This window comes from Macrobrachium rosenbergii, chromosome 5 (assembly GCF_040412425.1).
Source record: "Macrobrachium rosenbergii isolate ZJJX-2024 chromosome 5, ASM4041242v1, whole genome shotgun sequence".
Classification (NCBI taxonomy): Eukaryota; Metazoa; Arthropoda; class Malacostraca; order Decapoda; family Palaemonidae; genus Macrobrachium; species Macrobrachium rosenbergii.
The window spans coordinates 11,768,620-11,788,583 of NC_089745.1; the positions used below are offsets into that span (position 1 = coordinate 11,768,620).

Consider the following 19,964-nt stretch of genomic DNA (forward strand, 5'->3'; position numbering starts at 1 on the left):
CTAAAGTAAGTATATCTTAGTTTAACCAGACCACTGAGCTGATTAACAGCTCTCCTAGGGCTGGCCCGAAGGATCCCTTCATATATTATTATTATTATTATTATTATTATTATTATTATTATTATTATTAGTAGTAGTAGTAGTAGTAGTATTAGTGAGGTTGAAATGCATCGTAATTCCGTTTTGACAGATACAAGAGATATAAAAAATTATCTGCTGTAGAAATTAAGAAGTTTCTTTTTCATTACTCAATGAAAAGACAGTCGTAAGCTATTTATTAATGAATATTAAATGGAGTTCAAATCAACGTTTGATATTCCGTATCATTCTTAACTATAAGATTAGTGGCATTTAAATGCAAATTTTCGTTTGTATATGGAAATCTTCTTTGAGTTCCATTCTCGTAAGATTTTTGCTCCCCCTTTTCAGCTAATTAGTAAGTACTGAAAACATGACTGAAAGGATTTTAGTGAATATTATATAGCTCACCTAAAGATAATGCTCATCAACAGTTTTATTGGTAATAATAAGCTGTGGTCACATCAACAGTTTTATTGGTAATAATAAGCTGTGGTCACTCTTCAGCATGAACTTATTTATGATACAGATATTATTAATCTTATGTTTAGTACAGAGAAGTAAGAAGTAATTTTTCCGAATGCTAGTCATGGATGTTCGAAGCTTGAATATTTATGTCATCAAACATCATTGCGAATCTGGACCCAGGACGAGAAACACAAGCCGTGCGTGCTCTCACACTGACCGTTTTTCTTCTTCATTATGCAGGGAGAGGCTACTCATCTGCTCACGGGATATTTCAGCTGCATTTTCCAAGAAGTCATTTGAATAACAGAAAGAGGTGTTAGGCTGCCCGTGCCAAACAGGACTTTGAATTAAGGTTGGGTGGCTTAAATGGGTATTTCTATCATTTTCAGCATATTAATTCGTTTTCATAAAGGTAGGACCCGTTATTCTGATAAAATAAGTTTTATTGAGCTCGATTGGTGCTAAAATATGGAGGGGTAAAAAAAGCGTTATGATAATATTGTCCACATATCAGCACAATCATTAGCAGGATATACACGGATGTAAAAGAAATTTATACTTGTATAATTGTCTGAATCAAAAAAAATCTGTCATGGAAGTTATAAAACCCACGTCAGGGTGAGTGCATGATTAAAGTCCGTACCTTGAAAAATGCCAATCGTTGCCTCGTGAAACTTACAACAGACCATATAGCAGTCTGAAGCAAGAGCTAATGGGTCCTAATGAGGCCCGAGAATACCTATCTCCCTCGAACGAAAACATGACAAGGAAGTCAAACTTATTTAACTGTCTTTCGATGATTCCTCTAACAATGGAAGGTCAAGGTCAAGGTCAAAGTTATGGCGCATTACGGATATAAGGCGATGAATAAGGGTGCGCAAGATGGGCGTGGGTGGGTGGGTGGGTGATGGAAGGCGGGATCATTTTTGTGGGTGTGGATGGATGAGAAGGATGAAGTTTTAAATGTATGCTCCTTTAGTTCCGGTACACCCACCTCACGACTGTCGATTTCACGACGTCGGAGATCGGAGGATAGCGCGCTTGAAGCAAACTTCTGAAATAGTATTTCGTATTTGATATGTCCATAGGATAGCTTGTACATTCTGTGTGTGTGTGTATGTGTATGCACACACATATATATATATATATATATATATATATATATATATATATATATATATATATATATATATATATACATACACATTTATATACATACATACACACACATATATATATATATATTAGTTATTTACATATATATGTATATGTATACTGTATACGGGTATACAAATAGATAGATAGATAGATAGATATATAACCAAAATGAATAGAACAAGTTTTTCATGGAGAGAATACCGTACTAATAACGCTTAGCGTTTTACCATTTATTAGATAATGCCATTTCATAGTTTATAAGAGTTTGGCCATTGATAATATACACATTATACCCATCTTGTTAAAGGTTTGCCCTATAAAACAATGTAGCAACATTCAGATTCTTCCTCTGAATTAAAGGTTGAGTTATGACTAAAGTTGATTTTTCAAAATTGGTATTACAGATTTCATGGTCACCGACGGCGGGATTCGAATAAATAGAAAATATCAATGCAGAAAGTAAAGAATAAATCAAGGAAGAAGGGGAAGTTAAAAGTTTTGTAGAGATGAAGAGTGTGGTTCAGTCACTGACATTCGGAGCGTCGCATTTGATATGAATTTATTTCTCTGGTAAAATAGATAACAGTTAACATTTACTAAGGATTTTTTCATTCCTGAGTGCCCATTTATAAACAAGGAATACTTTTTTTGTGAGTATTTATAAACAAGGAATACTTCTTTTTGTGAGTTTATAAACAAGGAATACTTCTTTTTGTGAGTATTTATAAACAAGGAATACTTCTTTTTGTGTGTATTTATAAACAAGGAATACTTCTTTTTGTGTGTATTTATAAACAAGGAATACTTCTTTTTGTGAGTATTTATAAACAAGGAATACTTCTTTTTGTGAGTATTTATAAACAAGGAATACTTTTTTTGTGTTTATAAACAAGGAATACTTCTTTTTGTGTTTATAAACAAGGAATACTTCTTGTTGTGAGTATTTATAAACAAGTAATACTTCTTCTTGTGAGTATTTACTTTGAATTAATGCAGTTATGGGATCAAATAAAAATATGCCTTTTTTTCATCTACTATTACTGTACTATTTTTAAACATCGTTTTTCAGTCGCTCGACAGAGGTTTGATCGATATCCGTCCTGCATTTCACTAACTTATTTCTGTAACGTCTTTCTTTCGTACAAAGGCCCTATGTGAACTCACGCTACTGGACTCAAATCCTTAGCAGTGAATAGTTAACTACTTTTGCTAGCGTTTTTCCGCCTTCTCCGTAAAGAACGCGCGCTACCGAACCGAGGACCATAGCACGAGGGAGTTTACTACTAACATTTTTCCGTCACGCAAAGAAGTTTTAAGAACTCACACATGGGGACCATAATCCTTAGCACAGGGACTACGCAATGACCGTGAATTCCGGCTTTGTCTGAGACGGTATTACCAACAAGCCTCCGAGTTATAACGTGGCCATTTATTTTGGCGCTGTCACATTATGCGATTGAAACACCAATCACTTCTGTGAATCCCTGGTGTTAACCAATTACGAAATGCCAATATTTCATGGTCGGCACAAAGGAAGGGACAGCGTCGTGAGGTCATACCGTGAGAAGGTCAGAGGGCATCCTTAAGTCACGTATTTTTCGTGGTTTTTTTTTTATTTGAATTCGGTTCCTGTGGCGACGGAGGGTAGATGGTTTAGGAATAATTTGCATGCGGAAGTTTAAAGATGAATTATGTGAACTGTGTTGGTTTTGATTTATTTTGCAAGGGCTTCCAACTTTTTCACAGGATAAGTGTACTAATCTTAAAGCCAGAAAACTCGAGAAACTAACAGATAAACAAGTACAAATTTGCTTGCTAGAAAACACAGTATTGTACAAGCATTATGAAAGTTAGATAGATTGAATAAGTATAAAAGTACGGAAACAAATGCATATAGTCACGCGAAAAGTATGTAGTACGGAAGAAAAAACTACTCTCAGATAAAGACGAATCGATTAATATCATGTCTAAAGAATTTCACTGATTTAGGAACAGGATATGAATTTCATTTAACGCTGCGAACTTAACGTTCAGTCTTTGCCAGGTCTAAAATGTTTGAAAAACGAATACTCAGTCATGTCTCAGTGCAAATCAGTTTAACTGTTATACAAAGTTCCACGAGTAAGTTCCGGTGTTATCTGGAAGCAGAACAGCAAAGAACAAAAGTTGCGTTTGTCTCACTACAACGGGTTTAAGATAGTTCATAAAATTCCACTGATAAGTTCGTGTTGTTCAGAAGAACCAAGGATGAAAGGTGATCCTCGAAATAGTCGTTCTGAGTATATTTCACAGTGCTTCATCATTGCTAACGTTAAATACGATAGTTTCCGTTTCACCCAACATCGAAAACGTGACTTTGGACTTGCATGCTTGTATGACAGAAGTAGTTTAAGAATTCTAAACTTTAAGGGGGTATCGACTTAAGGGTGAGATAGGTATCCCAAAGCTGCCTGACTTAACCAATTTGAAGGCTTATACCATCACTACAATATCAGCATTGTAGTTTAGAAATTAATTATTGTTGTATCGACATCTTTCTTAACACGATTTTATGATATAACCTTGTTATTAGGTATTAATGTGCTTATGAACAGACATGGAGCACACATGAATATTCATTTGGACATCAACTGTTTAGTGATTTGTATATATACATACGCCCATATATATATATATATATATATATATATATATATATATATATATATATGTATGTATACACACATATATATACATATATTTGAATGTATGGCTTCATCGAGTAATACTAATCATGAACTGCTCACACTTCCACCTTTGTACACTAACACCAAACCTCTCTCTGACCGTCTGCATCCAAAGAATTCAGTCGAGGGCATTTTCATCTTAATATCTAATGCATATATATATATATATATATATATATATATATATATATATATATATATATATATATATATATACAGTATATATAATGTATCACTCATAATGATAATATTTCGTGCAATCACTGCTGTTTATCTTTATCGATTTCCTCTTCCTCATCAGCAGCCATTCCAAAATGTCGTTTATGAATGTTCTCGATCACCAGTGCCAGCGCTGCAATAAGGTATCCCAGCATAAGCACAAAGAAGGCCGCCTGAAAAATCAAATTTAAATTACGAGGATCAAAATTCATTATAGAATTTCCTATTCTAAGTATAGTTTCTGTTTCATATAATCTTAGTAGTTTTACATATGGATAGTAGATAATTATAAATTCTGATTATAGTATCAATTTCCAATATGTTCATGCCCTTAACTAATGATTATAACAGACATTAGTGTAGGGTTAGTGCCGTCAGTGCATCTCATGCGGTGCACTGTAGGCATTACTTTAGGTTCTTTGCAGCTTCCCTTCGACCCTAGCTGCAATCCCTTGCAATCCTTTGACTGTACCTCCGGTCATATTCTCTTTCTTCCATCGTACTTTCCACTCGCTGCTAACAAATGATTCATAGTGCAACTGCGAAGTTTTCCTCTTGTTACACCTTTCAAACCTTTTTACTGTCAGTTTCTGTTTCAGCGCTGAATGACCTCATAAGTTCGAGCGCTTGGCCTCTAGCATAAATTATATATTCTATTCTGCTCTATTCTATAACAGATACATAGTCGGATATGTTGACAAGAACAGGAGCGTGTTTTAGAAATTCTATGAATATTAATATATTGATTCATGAAAAGTTAATTTATGAAAATTAGGCCATAAAGCCAAGCACTAGGGCACTTTAGCCATTCAGTGCTTAGAACAGAGAAAAGAGGGAATTGGGGCGGCTGGACAGCAAGCTGGAAGAAAGGTAATGCCCACAGTAGTATAGGAGTATAGGGGTATAGGATTTAGGCCAGCCTGGCGCTGGGACCTATGAGGTCATTCAGCGCTGAAAGATAAATTAAGATTAGAAAGGTTTGAAAAGTGCAACAGGAGGAAAACCTCGCAGTTGCACTACGAAACAATTGTTGGAAGAGTGTGGACAGTAAGACGGAAGAAAGTGATTATGAATGGAGGTACAGTAAAAGGAACGAAAGGGGTTGCAGCTAGTGGCCGAAGGGACGCTGCGAAGAACCTTAAGTAATGCCCACAGTGCACCGCGTGAGGTGCACTGACGACACTACCAAACTACGGGGTTCATCCTTAAAGGTTTGATAATATATCTCTTGTCCAAAAATGACAAGTGACATCTCCAATCAACTCGGAAAATTTCATCCCAACCTGGAGGTGTTGGAGGGTGATGGCTAGTTGGTCGGGTCCTTCTTCGTTACTTGGAGTCATCATCGACACCTTCTGAGCTTCGTCTGTGGCCCATTTAATGATCAGACCTGCCTCTACCATCCTCGCCAACCTGGAGATGAAGTAACAGTTTATCTATCAAGCTTATCGTTTTTGTTGTTGCATTATTTGCGTCCTATATTTACATTTGATATACCGTAAGATTGAAATGCTCGCTGCTCATATGTTTATATATATATATATATATATATATATATTATATATATATATATATATATATATATATATATATATATATATTATATATATATATATATATATATATATATATAATATATATATAAATAAATATATATATATATATATATATATATATATATATATATATATATGTATGTATGTCTATATAACTGAATAACAAAATATGAAACGTGATGATTATATAAATAAAGACATAATCTACGAAGGAAAGAGAAACAATAGAGCGCAGCACTCCATTGTTTCTCCTTCTTTCGTGGATTTTGTCTTTCTATATATATATATATATATATATATATATATATATATATATATATATATATATATATATATATATACATATATACATATACACATGTGTGTGTGTTTTGTGTGTTTGTTTGAGTGTGCGTGTGAGTGTGTGTAAAATGTGCGCTATTGAGTAAATTATAGATTAATGCTCGGTTAATTGCCCTCAAGAGCCGTGTGAAATCCCACGACAATAACATGAGGCGGACGCGTGTGAAAAGAAACAAATTCTCAGTTACTGTCATAGCAGATAGCCTACCCAGTCAACACTTACTTTCGGTCAAATGTCTTTTTGAATGGGGACCCACTCGTGCACGCAATACCGTAACCTTGTGGGTAGAAGTTCTGTCGGGCAAAGTAGAATTTCCTCCTGCCTCTCTTTCTGGCAAAAGATTTCAGAAGCAAGCCTTGGGCGAGATGAAGACGAACTTTCCTTGAAGAACCTGCACGGGGAGAGGGGTGTTTGTTTTGGAGGCGGTGATGGGGGGAGGGGAGGGAGGAGACAGAAGAAATTGCTTAGATTTAAACTTAGATTTAAACTTAAATGCTGCAAACTTAGATATAATCAAGTAATTTTTATGCCTTCGTCATAAGATCTAATGCACTGTGGGTGTTTTGCGATTTACTAATTTACTTTCCGCTCTCTCTCTCTCTCTCTCTCTCTCTCTCTCTCTCTCTCTCTCTCTCTCTCTCTCTCTCTCTCTCTCTCTCTCTCTATATATATATATATATATATATATATATATAAGACAAATTAGAATCTCTCTCTCTCTCTCTCTCTCTCTCTCTCTCTCTCTCTCTCTCTCTCTCTCTCTCTCTCTCTCTCTCTCTCTCTCTCTCTCATGCACATGGAAATATAGTATATACACATATGTATATATATATATATATAATATAAATATAATATATATATATATATATATATATATATATATATATATATATATATATATATATATTTATATAAATATATACACACCCACAGAATGATGTCAGATATAAGAGACACCCAACAAAAGGGTTTCATAATATTCTTTCAGTTATTTTGTTAACCAGTTTGTGAGTAAGCCCTTCAAATCGTGTGTTTTTCTTCATTACAGTCATGCGCTTCTTTGTAAAAATTCCGTTGTAAAAATTCCGTCGCACCTAGATCCTGTAGAGAGAGAGAGAGAGAGAGAGAGAGAGAGAGATACCACGCAATATGTTTTTCTTTCAGACTTTTATAATTACGTTATACTCGTCCATTCCTTAAGATTTACAATTGCCTAACCAATAATTTCATTTGGAAATATTTGCTGAGGAATTATACTGGACATAGCAGTCAAAAGTTTTATTTAGATATGGTATTCGTAATTCCTCGGTCATGAATTTTAATAGGAGTTGTTAGCACAGGAATTATAGCGGGAATTGCTGATTTAAGAATTTTATTGCTTACGGAATTGGTTTGTAAAAATAATTCGGTTGGAACTACTCGAATATGAACGTTATCGGGAACTGTTCTGTCAACATTGCTATTGGAAGCTGCTCACTCAGGAAAATGATAGACATTTTTCAGACAGGCATTGTAATAAAAACCTCTACGAACGATGTTTTCTTAACGTCTTATTAGTTTAAATAAAAATGATGTTACATAAAAATGTTTCACTCAAATTTTAACGTGTGATTTTCAATGATGTTTGCTTCTTTCTAAGATAATTTTTGATAGAGAGTACCCATTTTTTTATGTTTTAAAATTTTTCATTGGATTCCGTTTACTCATATGTGCAGTATTTCCTAATATGGGTAAGTTTGATTATGGTCTTCAATAAAAGTCATATGCATACCCTATACACGTACTTAACAAATTACCATCTATGCCATACATCCTCAATACAATAGTTCCTCGTTGGGAGAGTGGGTTCCGTTCTCAGCTAGCACTCTGCTGGCCGCGAGTTCGAATCCCCCACTGGCCAATGAAGAATAAGAGGAATTTATTTCTGGTGGTAGAAATTCATTTCTTGCTGTAATGTGGTTCGGATTCCACAATAAGCTGTAGGTCCTGCTGCTAGGTAACCAATTGGTTCTTAGCCACGTAAAATAAATCTAGTCCTTCGGGCCAGCCCTAGGAGAGCTGTTAATCAGTTCAGGGGTCTGGTTAAACTAAGGTATACTTAACTTTTTAACCCCGTATAATGCATCTCTATCAGTCCCATCTTGAGGATTTTCTAGGTTCATGTAAACCAGGTTAAGCTTTTTCTACTCTCTGTCATACGTCACGACTATCTATAAATGTTTGTGCATCTGTAACTTGTGTGCGTATAACCAACCTTGTCAAATCCTTGTTCAGGCAAATCAACGAAGCTCTTGGACCTGTCAACGTTGTTGAACAACTTCCAGACTTCTTGATAAATGCCTTCCTTCGCCTCCTGGAAAAATAAACCATAGAAAAGATTATTTTTTTTGCGTTTAGAACAGGGTTGGCAAAAACCAATGGTTAAAAAAAAAAAAACCATGTTTTTTTTGTTTAAACCATAGAATATGGTTTTTTTCTGGTTTATTTAGTTAAATTAATTCCTGTGCTACCCAGTATAAAACTTCAGATATTTAGATGATATTCGCACAAATCTGTGTGCCTATATATGTTTGACATACCATTATCCATACATTGTAAGTATTAAAAAAAAAATTAAAGTTTCCATTATCATTTATCTCCATATCTCGTAGAAATTCTAACACTTTAGTTACAAGTCAAAATCTTTGGTTATATGAAATACTTCAGTTAATGGTATTTATTTTTGTACATTTTTCGTTTATTTGATATCAATCACCAAGTGGTATTTATTTTTGTACATTTTTTGTTTATTTGATTTATATTTATTTTTGTTTATGTATACAGTGCCTCTTTTGTGTTAAAAAAAATCAAATTATTCACCAATTTCTTTTAACCTAAATATCTGAAGTTTACCACTAGTATTAATATGTTTAGTTACTTCTTATGTCATGTATGGTTTTGTAACACAAATACTATGTTCTAAGATATGACTTTGAATGTACTAGTAGGTTAAACATTATGTTAAGTACCAAAAAATTAATTTTATCTCAAAAAAGTTGTGGAGGAAGCATGAAGACCTAAAGAAAAAAAAACACGAAAAATAAAAAAAAACATTAAAAGCTTTAAAAAAACATAAAAACCAAAAAAAAAAAAACGTTTTTTTACTGGTTTAAACCATGGTTTAAACCATTTGGTTAAAATGGCCAACCCTGGTCTAGAGTATACACCGCTTCTTCCCTAGGGTGGCCTGACTCAAAAATGCAGTAACCTACATTTGATACTAAACACGCATGCATACACAGTTGTTTTTATATGCTGTATGTATGTATGTATGTATGTATATATATATATATATATATATATATATATATATATATATATATATATATATATATATATATATATATATATATACAGTATATATAGTGGATTTGAACGAAAAATAAGACCATGCATATAGTTCCATATTTAATTTTCACATATTCTCTGATTTAAAATTTTTTGCTTATGACTACTCTGCGACAATATAACAATTGAAATTTCTTTGTGAAATTACCATGATGATTTAATAACAGAAAAAGCTTTCAGTATAAAGATAATAAATGGATGCTTATTTTGTCTTATCTTCAGAAGTTTAACCCTGAAGAAAAGATAAGGAAAAAGGAAATGGAAGAATGTTGTAGCAAAAGCACAGACCAGAATCCCCTCACGGGTACTTACCAGGCAGACTATGCCCAAAGACATATATATATATATATATATATATATATATATATATATATATATATATATATATATATATATATATATATATATATATATATATATATATATATATATAGTATATATATATAGAATACATATGTATCATATATACATATATATGTATTTAAATATGTATATGTATGTATATATATCATTACCTCATTGTCGTTGCATTTCCGGATGGCGCGCATGCTTAAAGCTCGTAAATCATTGCTAATTTATTTTATTGTAATTGAAGGCTGAAAGTGAAATAACCAGTTAAACTTTGACTGTTTGACCTTCGTAAGAAACCTCAGAATGGGTTAACATAATTTCGTTTCTCTTCATTGCAATTATGAAATGGTATCATGGGTGAATAATGTAACCTAGGAAAATACATTTAAAAAAATAAATGCCAAAATGTAAACTGATACCCATACTGTGTATATACATATATATACGTAGTTATTCATGTACATATATATATGTATATATGGAAATCTTGTTATTTTTCTATGCAACAACTTCATTCATTACATGTAGATGTTCATTTACCTTGAACAGGAATTCTAGGCTGGAATCCTTCACTGTCCCTAGGGTATATCCATCTTTAATAGCTTTAGGAAGGTCATTTAAGGAATCTACAGGCTTCTCGTAGGCAGGAATGGCTAGCACTGCTGTAAGGGTTCCAGAGTACAGGGCTGGAATATGGGAATGTTAAAATACCTGTGATTACATTGCTGGGAAATGTGAATGTAAAATTATCTGGTTACATGGCTGGGAGATGTGAACGTAAAAGTATATGATTACATGGCTAGGTGAAGTGAATGTAAAAGTATCTGATAACATGTCTTTAAGACATGATTGTAAATGTATCTGGTTAAATAGCTGGGCTGTGGATATCTAAATTAAAGGGATTGCGTGGCAGAAAGTTATGAATGAAAAATTATACGATTACATAGTTAACAGATGTGGCTTTCAAGGTATCTGTTTACCTGGCTGGAAGTCATTACTGTAAAAGTACCCGATAACATGGCTTGATGGTGTGGGTGTAAAAGTAAGGGATTTTTGCATAAATACAAAAATAGTTGATTGCATGGCTGGAAGATGTGGTCTGAAATGATCACGAATGCAGAAATATCTAATTACAGTCTCTGAGATGGAGATTTAAAAGGATATGATTTTGTGGCTGGAAGACATGGGTGTAAAATGGTGTGCTTACTTGGCAGGAACATATAAATGAAAGTTGTTGATTACATGACTGGTTCAAGTGGGTTTTAAAATATCTGGTTATATGGCTGGAAAGTGTGTTTGTGAATTTATGTGATTACATGGGCCTAAGACATGTACGAAAATGTACCTGACTTCATGGTTGGGTGTAAAGGTATCTGAATACATGGGTTAAAGTCACAAATGAAAATGTATCAGATTACAAGACTGGGAGTCATGAATACAAAAGTAACCAGAAATTTCATTAGTAGGGAAATCGTACAAGAGCATTAGTTATCTAAAACTTCTGATTCCAAGAGACCAAAAATGTTTTAGTGTTAGAGTTTAAGTTCCGCCAATAACAGGGAATTAGTTTAGATTAACCAACTGCCTAAAAATCCAGCTTTAATCTTGATCTTCCCTCTGGGAATTATGATTAACTTATCTAATGATGGAGAAAATTCGTAGATTTCAACTGTCTTTCGTTAAAAAGTATAAATCTCGGCTCAAGGGCATTGTACTTCGAAATATGACAGATTTTCTGACAATTGTCTATTACTGTTTGAATTCACATCTGAGGGAAGCGAATTATTAAATGGAACCATTTTTTCATAAATCAAAACCAGCAACGGTTTTTTACATTTGAAAATTATGATAAATAACAAAGTATCTTGAGTTCAGTGATAACAAATTGCACGTTGTAAAATGTAGACTTCTAAGTCATTTGAGATGCTTCAGGCAATTCTCGTAATATTTTACATGCATTAACGAGGTTTAGCTGAGGTTATTGCAGTCACCATCGATTTTTGGTGTGTCTGTATGTCTTTGGAAATGATACCTGTGGATTTCGGAGAAATTGTATGCATGGATGGGCATGAATAAAGGAAGAGCAGATTGGACTTTGAGATTCGATTGGATTTTTGCGGATTCTGAATTTAAGGGAGCACGTTTGACCAATATGGGTCCCTTTGTAGTGTTAAAATGTTTTTTGTCCAGTTGTATGTTAATCTGATGTTGTTTCGCTACTTACAGCCGTAAGTTGACCATTCTGTTAATTAGTTTCTTGGCTAAGTGAAACAGAAGTCCCATCATACACAGGATTCCCTCTGAAACCTATTCTAGCTTCCTAGAGCAGAACACAATAACATTTTCTCAAAAACCATGTTATCAACGGTAAACATACCTTGAATGCTTTGGTCTGTTCATACGAGATGATTGGGCATTTATGCATATACACTGAAAAAGGAACCTGTGGATGCAAAAAGGATAAGAGTCAAATCAGTCATTAATGAACTGATCACTCACCGGACACCATCAAGCAAAATATATACCAGAAGTAGAAAATGAACCGGCGCGACCAGCGAGGAGTCTCTATGGGGTTTCCCTGGAGCATCAGACTCCTGAACATGTTGAAGGCATAAGTGGAACTCGAAAGCTGGGTCTCTTTTCTTGGGATCTCTTTCTCCCTCTGGCAAGCAGCTAAGACCTTGTACTCGAGCCTCAGTATTGGACCCATTGCCAAGCACGATACCACTATGATGATCCATACCTGATGTATAGTTGATAAAAACAACGAGTACGTTTTTGTTTTTCATAACGTTCCAGCAAAACTAGCTCTGAGATGAAAGATTTATATTCTGCCAGTAATTAAGCCTAATATATTATCATTATTATTATTGTTCCATTAGATTTTGTCTCGTGACCTTTGGTTTACCACAGATTTTAAACTAGCGGGTAAAGAAGTTTAAGCAAATCCAAAATTAGAGCGAACTATTCTTATTCTAGCTGCTATTAAATTAATTATGTTCTTGATAAGATTTAAAAATAAATTTCGTCTCATGATTTTCTGTTTGTCACTTAATTCCATTTTATGCCTTTAGTAAAATTCGTTTTAGAGGTAGCGATTGATTGTATCAACTTCTTAGTAAATATTGTCTCTTAACCTTGAATTACTCAAATTTCGAACTAGTGAATTCGAAAGTTAAAACAAAAATGGCTTTAAAGTTTTGTAAGAGGTTGTACTTTCATTTATGGATTTGAGAAAAACCCAGAGGTTAGGATCACATATTTTAATGTCTCCTTAAGAAATCTTCAATAAATCTTTGCAGCTCATTCATTAGGATGTTTAGTTATCTAGTTGCATTAAGGTGGATGAAGTTGTATCGTGAATATTATTTTGTTATTTCAGAGAGTGCATGCATGAAAACTCGAGTTTTAGCATATTCTTGCTGGAAAAGGGCTTTGGAGTAATTCTGATTAGCCTTCTGTGTAGGCGTAAGAAGCGGTCAATCGTATTGTAATAATGTGGCGGTGAATATGGTCAGTTGTTGGGGATGGGACTAGTCATCATTTCCTAAAAATAAATGATTGGGAACTTGCAACCGCCTTATGAGTCTAATATGAGCGGAAATATGATACACTGAGACCCAAGAAGTCGTTAGGGTGAGTGAGAGTCAATTTAATTCTTGTTTGAGTGGGGAGGAGCTTCGACGAATCCTCAAGAGTAATAAATGTTAATAAAGGTCAACTTGATTCTCTCGTGGCTAGAATAAGAACCATATAGTCACCGAGCTTTACCTGAACGGTGAAAGGAGAGAAAACTGCGAAAGTCCTGCTCTTTTCTGCTGGTGCTCTCGAGATCAGCGTAATCGACTCTTGATAGTAAGGATTAGTGAAGTCCACGACGCTCTCCCTGCCACCTGAATCCGGGCAAAAGAGGATTCATTCTTAGTGAGTCAGTCTTCATAACTGGTTCATATGGTCTGGGAACGAGTGAAACTTGAATTAATTAAGAGCCCTATGTTATCAGAATGACATAACCGGAAAACAGTACATGAATCACTAATTACTCGTAACGGTAATCTCGCATATTGCAAGGTCTGCTTCATGTCGGTTCACCATACCAATGAGCCCGATCACTGTACCGTTGGGCAGTGGCCCTCCCCACTTGCCGTCAGCAGGGCTCACTACTCTGTACCTGACGATGAAAGAAAGAAGATACGATAAGGTATATAAAGTTATTTTTTTTCAACATTAATCAGCGTCTCCTAAGAAAGGTGACCCCAGAGAAAAAACAAACACAACAGTCACTGCCACATTCATACTTTAAAGTTAACCGGTTTTTACACACGCACAGAAGGCTCATCAGCAACAGGTCATTGCCATTTGTATGTTGCGCCATTAATCCTTGTCTTGCATGCACACACATTTATATGTATATACATATATATATTTTTATATATATATATATATATATATATATATATATATATATATATAATATATATATATATATATAAAAATTATATATATATATATATGCATGCATGCACAGTACATGCAAGACAAAGCTTAATGGCATGTCTTTGTGTGCGTCTTTGCGTGTGTGTGTGTGTGTGTGTGCGTGCGTATATGCACAGAGCCTACATGCCTCGTATGTGTGAATATTACTCCAGTATTTGTTTATGCGTGTACAACACCCAAGCTTAATCGACATAATCGGTAAAATGTAACATGACAGAAAAATTTTAGCTGACTGATTCAAGTAGATCCAGGAGCAACGTTATCCATTTAAGTAAACCGTCTGCCGAAGCGACATTATTACGTGTAAACTCTAAAACGAAAATACGAACGTGAAGTTGAGAGACGAGCTGAGGGTGTTTATAATGCTGACATCTATCCCTACGTTTAGTTTCCTGCCACCGCGGGATCCGGGTCCTCTCCCGATTCCAAAGAAGGGCCAGTTGTCATTGGCAGCTAATACAAGCTCACGCCCTGTCATCTGGGGGTCACGCGATGAACTGGTCAGTTTCAAAAAGCCTGGCATGGTGTCCTTTTGGCTGGCATTGCCGTATTTATTTTCTGTTTTCTGGAACCTGTAACATAATGCAAATGTTTACTGTAATTTACTCTGGCATTTCAGGGTGATGATGTTATTTACTCAATCTGGAGTATCTCTAAATTGTAAATAGAGACTTACAATTACAAGAGTTGACGTTCCATAAGCTAGGCATATCTTTCTATGCTCTATATTCTAGGACACTTGCGTATATTTGGCTAACATGCCAGACGGTATGATAGAACTGTAATTACCGAAGACAAGGAAAGGCAAGGAGAGGGGCAGAAATGAATGGGTAAATAGTGCAGAAATTTCTCGGGTTGTTTCTAATGGGCTTTGGTGAAGTCTTTAAAAAACGGTTCCCTGTCCGGTGGTTAGTTTCGAAGGCCAAGCATAACTCCAAGTTCACACCTTGAGGCAGACGGATATTGTAATACCCATCTATTTTCATTAGAAAGCATTTACATTTGCTCTTTAATATCCTCTCTTTATACAAAATGATTAGCAATTTTAGATCTTCATATATTGAGACTGCAGACTTACATGAAGCAAATTAAGTCTTATCCTTCCGCAGATGAAATCGGGGTTTGTCATCAAATCTATTTTGATTTGAACTAGACCGTCATTTTACACCATTCTGATCTATTGGTAAACGTAAACTAATTGTGCTAGACAAGTATTGTCATGTAACTTAACTAGTGAAGACGTGGGCTTGAGGCTAGCGACCTGATCACCAAAAACCCAGTATATATATCATTTATAATTTTTTTTGTCGATATTAAGTCTTCTGTCTCTCAGCACTCAATACGACCCGTTGCCGCTTGCAGCAAATCTCTAAGGTTTATTGCAAGCCTCAGTAACGCCTGTCTTTTTCAAGGTGTTAAGACCATGCTTAATCCCCATCTTGTAACCGGGTTCGGAATGTAATACTCGCCTGAATATAATAGTTAATTAATATTATGCCAATGCGGCCACTGACGTACCTAACGGCTCCTTCGAGATTGACAAAACTTGATCGAAATTTAATTGTTCCTTCGGAATATCCGACGACGAGGATGACTCGAGTTCCTTCTCGAAGTACCTTCTCGAGGTCTACTATCATTTGTTTTTCGTCTCTGTCCTGGAGAATTATCAGCCACAAGACGGAGTGACGCTCCAGTCCCTTTCCTCCGATCTGGAAATGATGTTAGTGATGATTATAGGTTAGGAATTGAAAGGGAAAAAACAGACGTCTCAAAAACAACGCTAATAATAATAATAATAATAATAATAATAATAATAATAATAATAATAATAATAATAATGTCAGCATCACGCGTACCAATAATGGAAGTATGTATGTACGAGTATATTGCTATATATACTACAGGAAGCTTTCGCCAACTGATCAACTTAGCGCAAGCTTCCTGTACATATCAGTATACTTGTACATACACACTACTGCGGACTTTATTTTTCCAATTAAGATCACGAGAAAGTGATGATATCAAATAATAATGAAAGTATTATTAATGATATTCTCTCTGTACAGATGACGATAATTATTATCATCCACATAAACTTACCATTCGAAAGATTTTCACCACGTCTGTCGGAGAGCAGAACACTAATATATATTTCGCGGAAGAAACGGCATAACGCAATCCTTGACTCAGTGCTGTTGCAGATGTGGGGTCGTACTTAAGAATAGTCATATCGAATCTTCTTCCAGCAGAGCTCAACAGGAAGTTGGCTGCATCTGTAAAATTACCTTTTATTATATAAGAGTCAACTGAACACATTCACCAAGTATATGTGGTGTCACGGCCTCATGATCTCTTCGTACTTTTGACTAAGTCTTTCCCTGAAAGCCTCGAAATCTGAAAGGGAATGAATGGAGAAATTCACTTCATCTTCGACATTAGAATTATCATTATTTTGCAAGAGTAATTGGTAACTATAGGTAATAATAGCCCTGTTAGTAAAGATATAATTACGTTTTATCATTATGGGTGAAAATTACTGTTCACTTGCGGTAAGGACTAGAGTAGGAAATAAAACTCGTATTTTTATGTACAGAAAATTACAAACTGGCAAAACGGGTTAGATTATTAAAGAATATTGATAAAGAGCTCAACGCTATTTACATATGAAAAATATAGATAGACAAGTATCGCATATGTTTTAATAAAAGAAAAAGCAATTATGGCAATTATCAAAGAAAAGATAAAATTAATGAAGTTTTGTGCCAATGAATATAAAAGTGTTACGTCATCGCAACAGAACCAAACCGGGTTGGCTAGGGCTAAGACGCTTGTGGGAGTAGGGTCATTTAATTATCTTGGCATTATTACTATATTCACATTCCGTGGTGAGTATAGTTTTTTTTATATCAGTCGTGGGGGCTTTGCTCTCCAAAGGGGCTAACAACTTTCCTGAGGCGATGTTCCGCTCTTCACACATCCTCCGTATGTATGGCAAAATTTGCATACTTACTATTCATATGTAAGTACAGTGGATATACTACTTTAAAAAAAAAGTAGACGTGTGTTTTGCGGCAAATGGATGCAGTGGATAAACTGGATAATCAAAATTACAGTACTTTAGAACGCCTAGAATGACATTACTTTAGGATGGATAGAACTTCCCAAACTTACCTGCGTTGTGATAATCGTACAAGAGGTGGCAGTAACAAGGCCTTGCGCGGTCTTCATCTGTTGCCAGCATTGATAAGACACTCTTCAACCAAATGACACTGGAAGAAACAAAGCAGAGGTTACTGGACTTCAATTTCAGTTACGTCTTCTGGTGTTGCGTCCTTTTATTATAAATCTCCATAAAATCGTTATAATATGAACATGTCAGTACCATTCTGTCATTCATTTTTTATTTCCCTCTTCTCTGTTGTTTCCACCTCTTTCCGAGTTTGCTTCGTCGAAATTTGAAAATCCACTGTTTCATTGATTTTGGAATCCTGTCTCTGTTTTTCCTGGCTCGTATCACATATCTTTAAGATGCTGAAGTTATTCTTCCTTTCTGTTTCTTGTTTTCTTTTGACTTGGACTAGAAAAGGGGATTATGTTGCACATGTCTGTTTTGTATTGTGTAATTACTGTGTACCTGGACATATATACATACATACGTACGTACATAAAGTATATTATATATGTGTGTGTGTGTATGTGTGCATGTATGTATGTTCTATGTACATTCAGCGTACATAACAATTACACAATATAAAATATATATGGACAAGAGGCAAAAAAAAAAAAAAAACTCCATTGGAGACTCACCTGACCTGAGTTCCGCCTGTTGGTGTCTCTTGTAGCGCAAGGGATTTGTTATCCCTGAATGAGAGAGATCCCGCTGAGTAATCACAGTTTGCCAAAAGCAAGCACATACCTTAAATGGAGGCGAATATAAATAAAAAAAATTAAAGAAAATATAAAAATAACACAGCAGGACTTGATTATAAACGTTATTATGTTTCATTTACCTTCGAGGTCACCAACTACAAATGTGCCTGCTTGCATACACCAGCACACACACACACACACACACATATACAGTATATATATATATATATATATATATATATATATATATATATATATATATATATATATATGTATATATATACCTGCATTAAGCTGTTTCCTCGAGCAAGGAGTGGCTCCAGAGAAGAAAAAACTTTTAATTCAACCATGTAATAATATACCCATTCAGTACTCTTTTCACCTTTACATCCATCAGCTTATATATATATTATATGTATATAATATAATATAATATATATATATATATATATATATATATATATATATATATATATATATATATATATATATATATATATATATTATTATATATATATGTATGTATGTGTACATATATTGATAGTTATAATAAATATATAGGTAGATATAAACTTCCTCATTTATCAGAAGATAAGGATGATAAAACAATTACGAAGTAGTGCAACCGTTACCGTCACTCAGAACCTTATTCCTTCTAAGAATATGCAGAACGCATCAGATGTAGGTCAGTTCCTGCAAAGCCTAATAAGGGCTTTAATTGCAAACGTTGCTTATTTCGGGAAGGAAGGAAGGAAAGATTGGGAGACGGACCCGTTAAAGTAGGTTAATGAAAGGTGTCTCACTTACCTAGCAGTTTTCTCGGGTTTATGTTCATTATTGGAGGTTTTCAAGCCCACCTGAAACAAAGGAAGGTAGACATAATTGTTCACTTTATGTTTTACGGTAAATCTTTCAGTTTTCGTCTTTTTTTTTGTTGTTGTTTACTTGACATCATAATTTACTCTGGTAACATCGCAGACGTCAGTTATTAAATGAGAGTAAACTAGTCGTAAAATTTTTTTTTTTTATATTTGCGTAATTATGCTTACTTACGCCAACTAGACGACAGTAAACTCAAATTAACGTGTGTGTATGAACGGAGTGTTCATGCCAGTTATACATTTGAATTCTGCATTTTTCTTGAATTGTTTTTCCCCTTAGGGTGGGTAATGCCAACAGTGCACCACACGTGGTGCACTGTAGCCATTGCTTAAGGGTATTTGCAGCATCCCTTCGGCCCCTGGCTGCGACCTCTTTCATTACTGTGACTGTACCTCAGTTCATATTCTTTCTTCCATCTGACTTTCCACC

The 19,964-nt window shown here is 34.7% G+C and overlaps 1 protein-coding gene across 1 annotated transcript; it reads right to left on the reverse strand.

Annotated features, from left to right (window-relative positions):
* Positions 1–4,690: 4,690 nt before the first annotated feature.
* On the reverse strand, positions 4,691–17,012 carry LOC136839064 (glutamate receptor ionotropic, delta-1-like). Its single transcript, XM_067104727.1, has 11 exons — positions 16,884–17,012; positions 16,302–16,492; positions 15,113–15,355; positions 14,330–14,457; positions 14,058–14,179; positions 12,786–13,029; positions 10,827–10,972; positions 8,784–8,901; positions 6,771–6,939; positions 5,933–6,062; positions 4,691–4,822 (listed from the first exon to the last, which is right to left on the reverse strand). Exons 1-11 carry the CDS (start codon positions 17,010–17,012, stop codon positions 4,691–4,693), a joined length of 1,752 nt encoding a protein of 583 aa, XP_066960828.1.
* Positions 17,013–19,964: the final 2,952 nt, after the last annotated feature.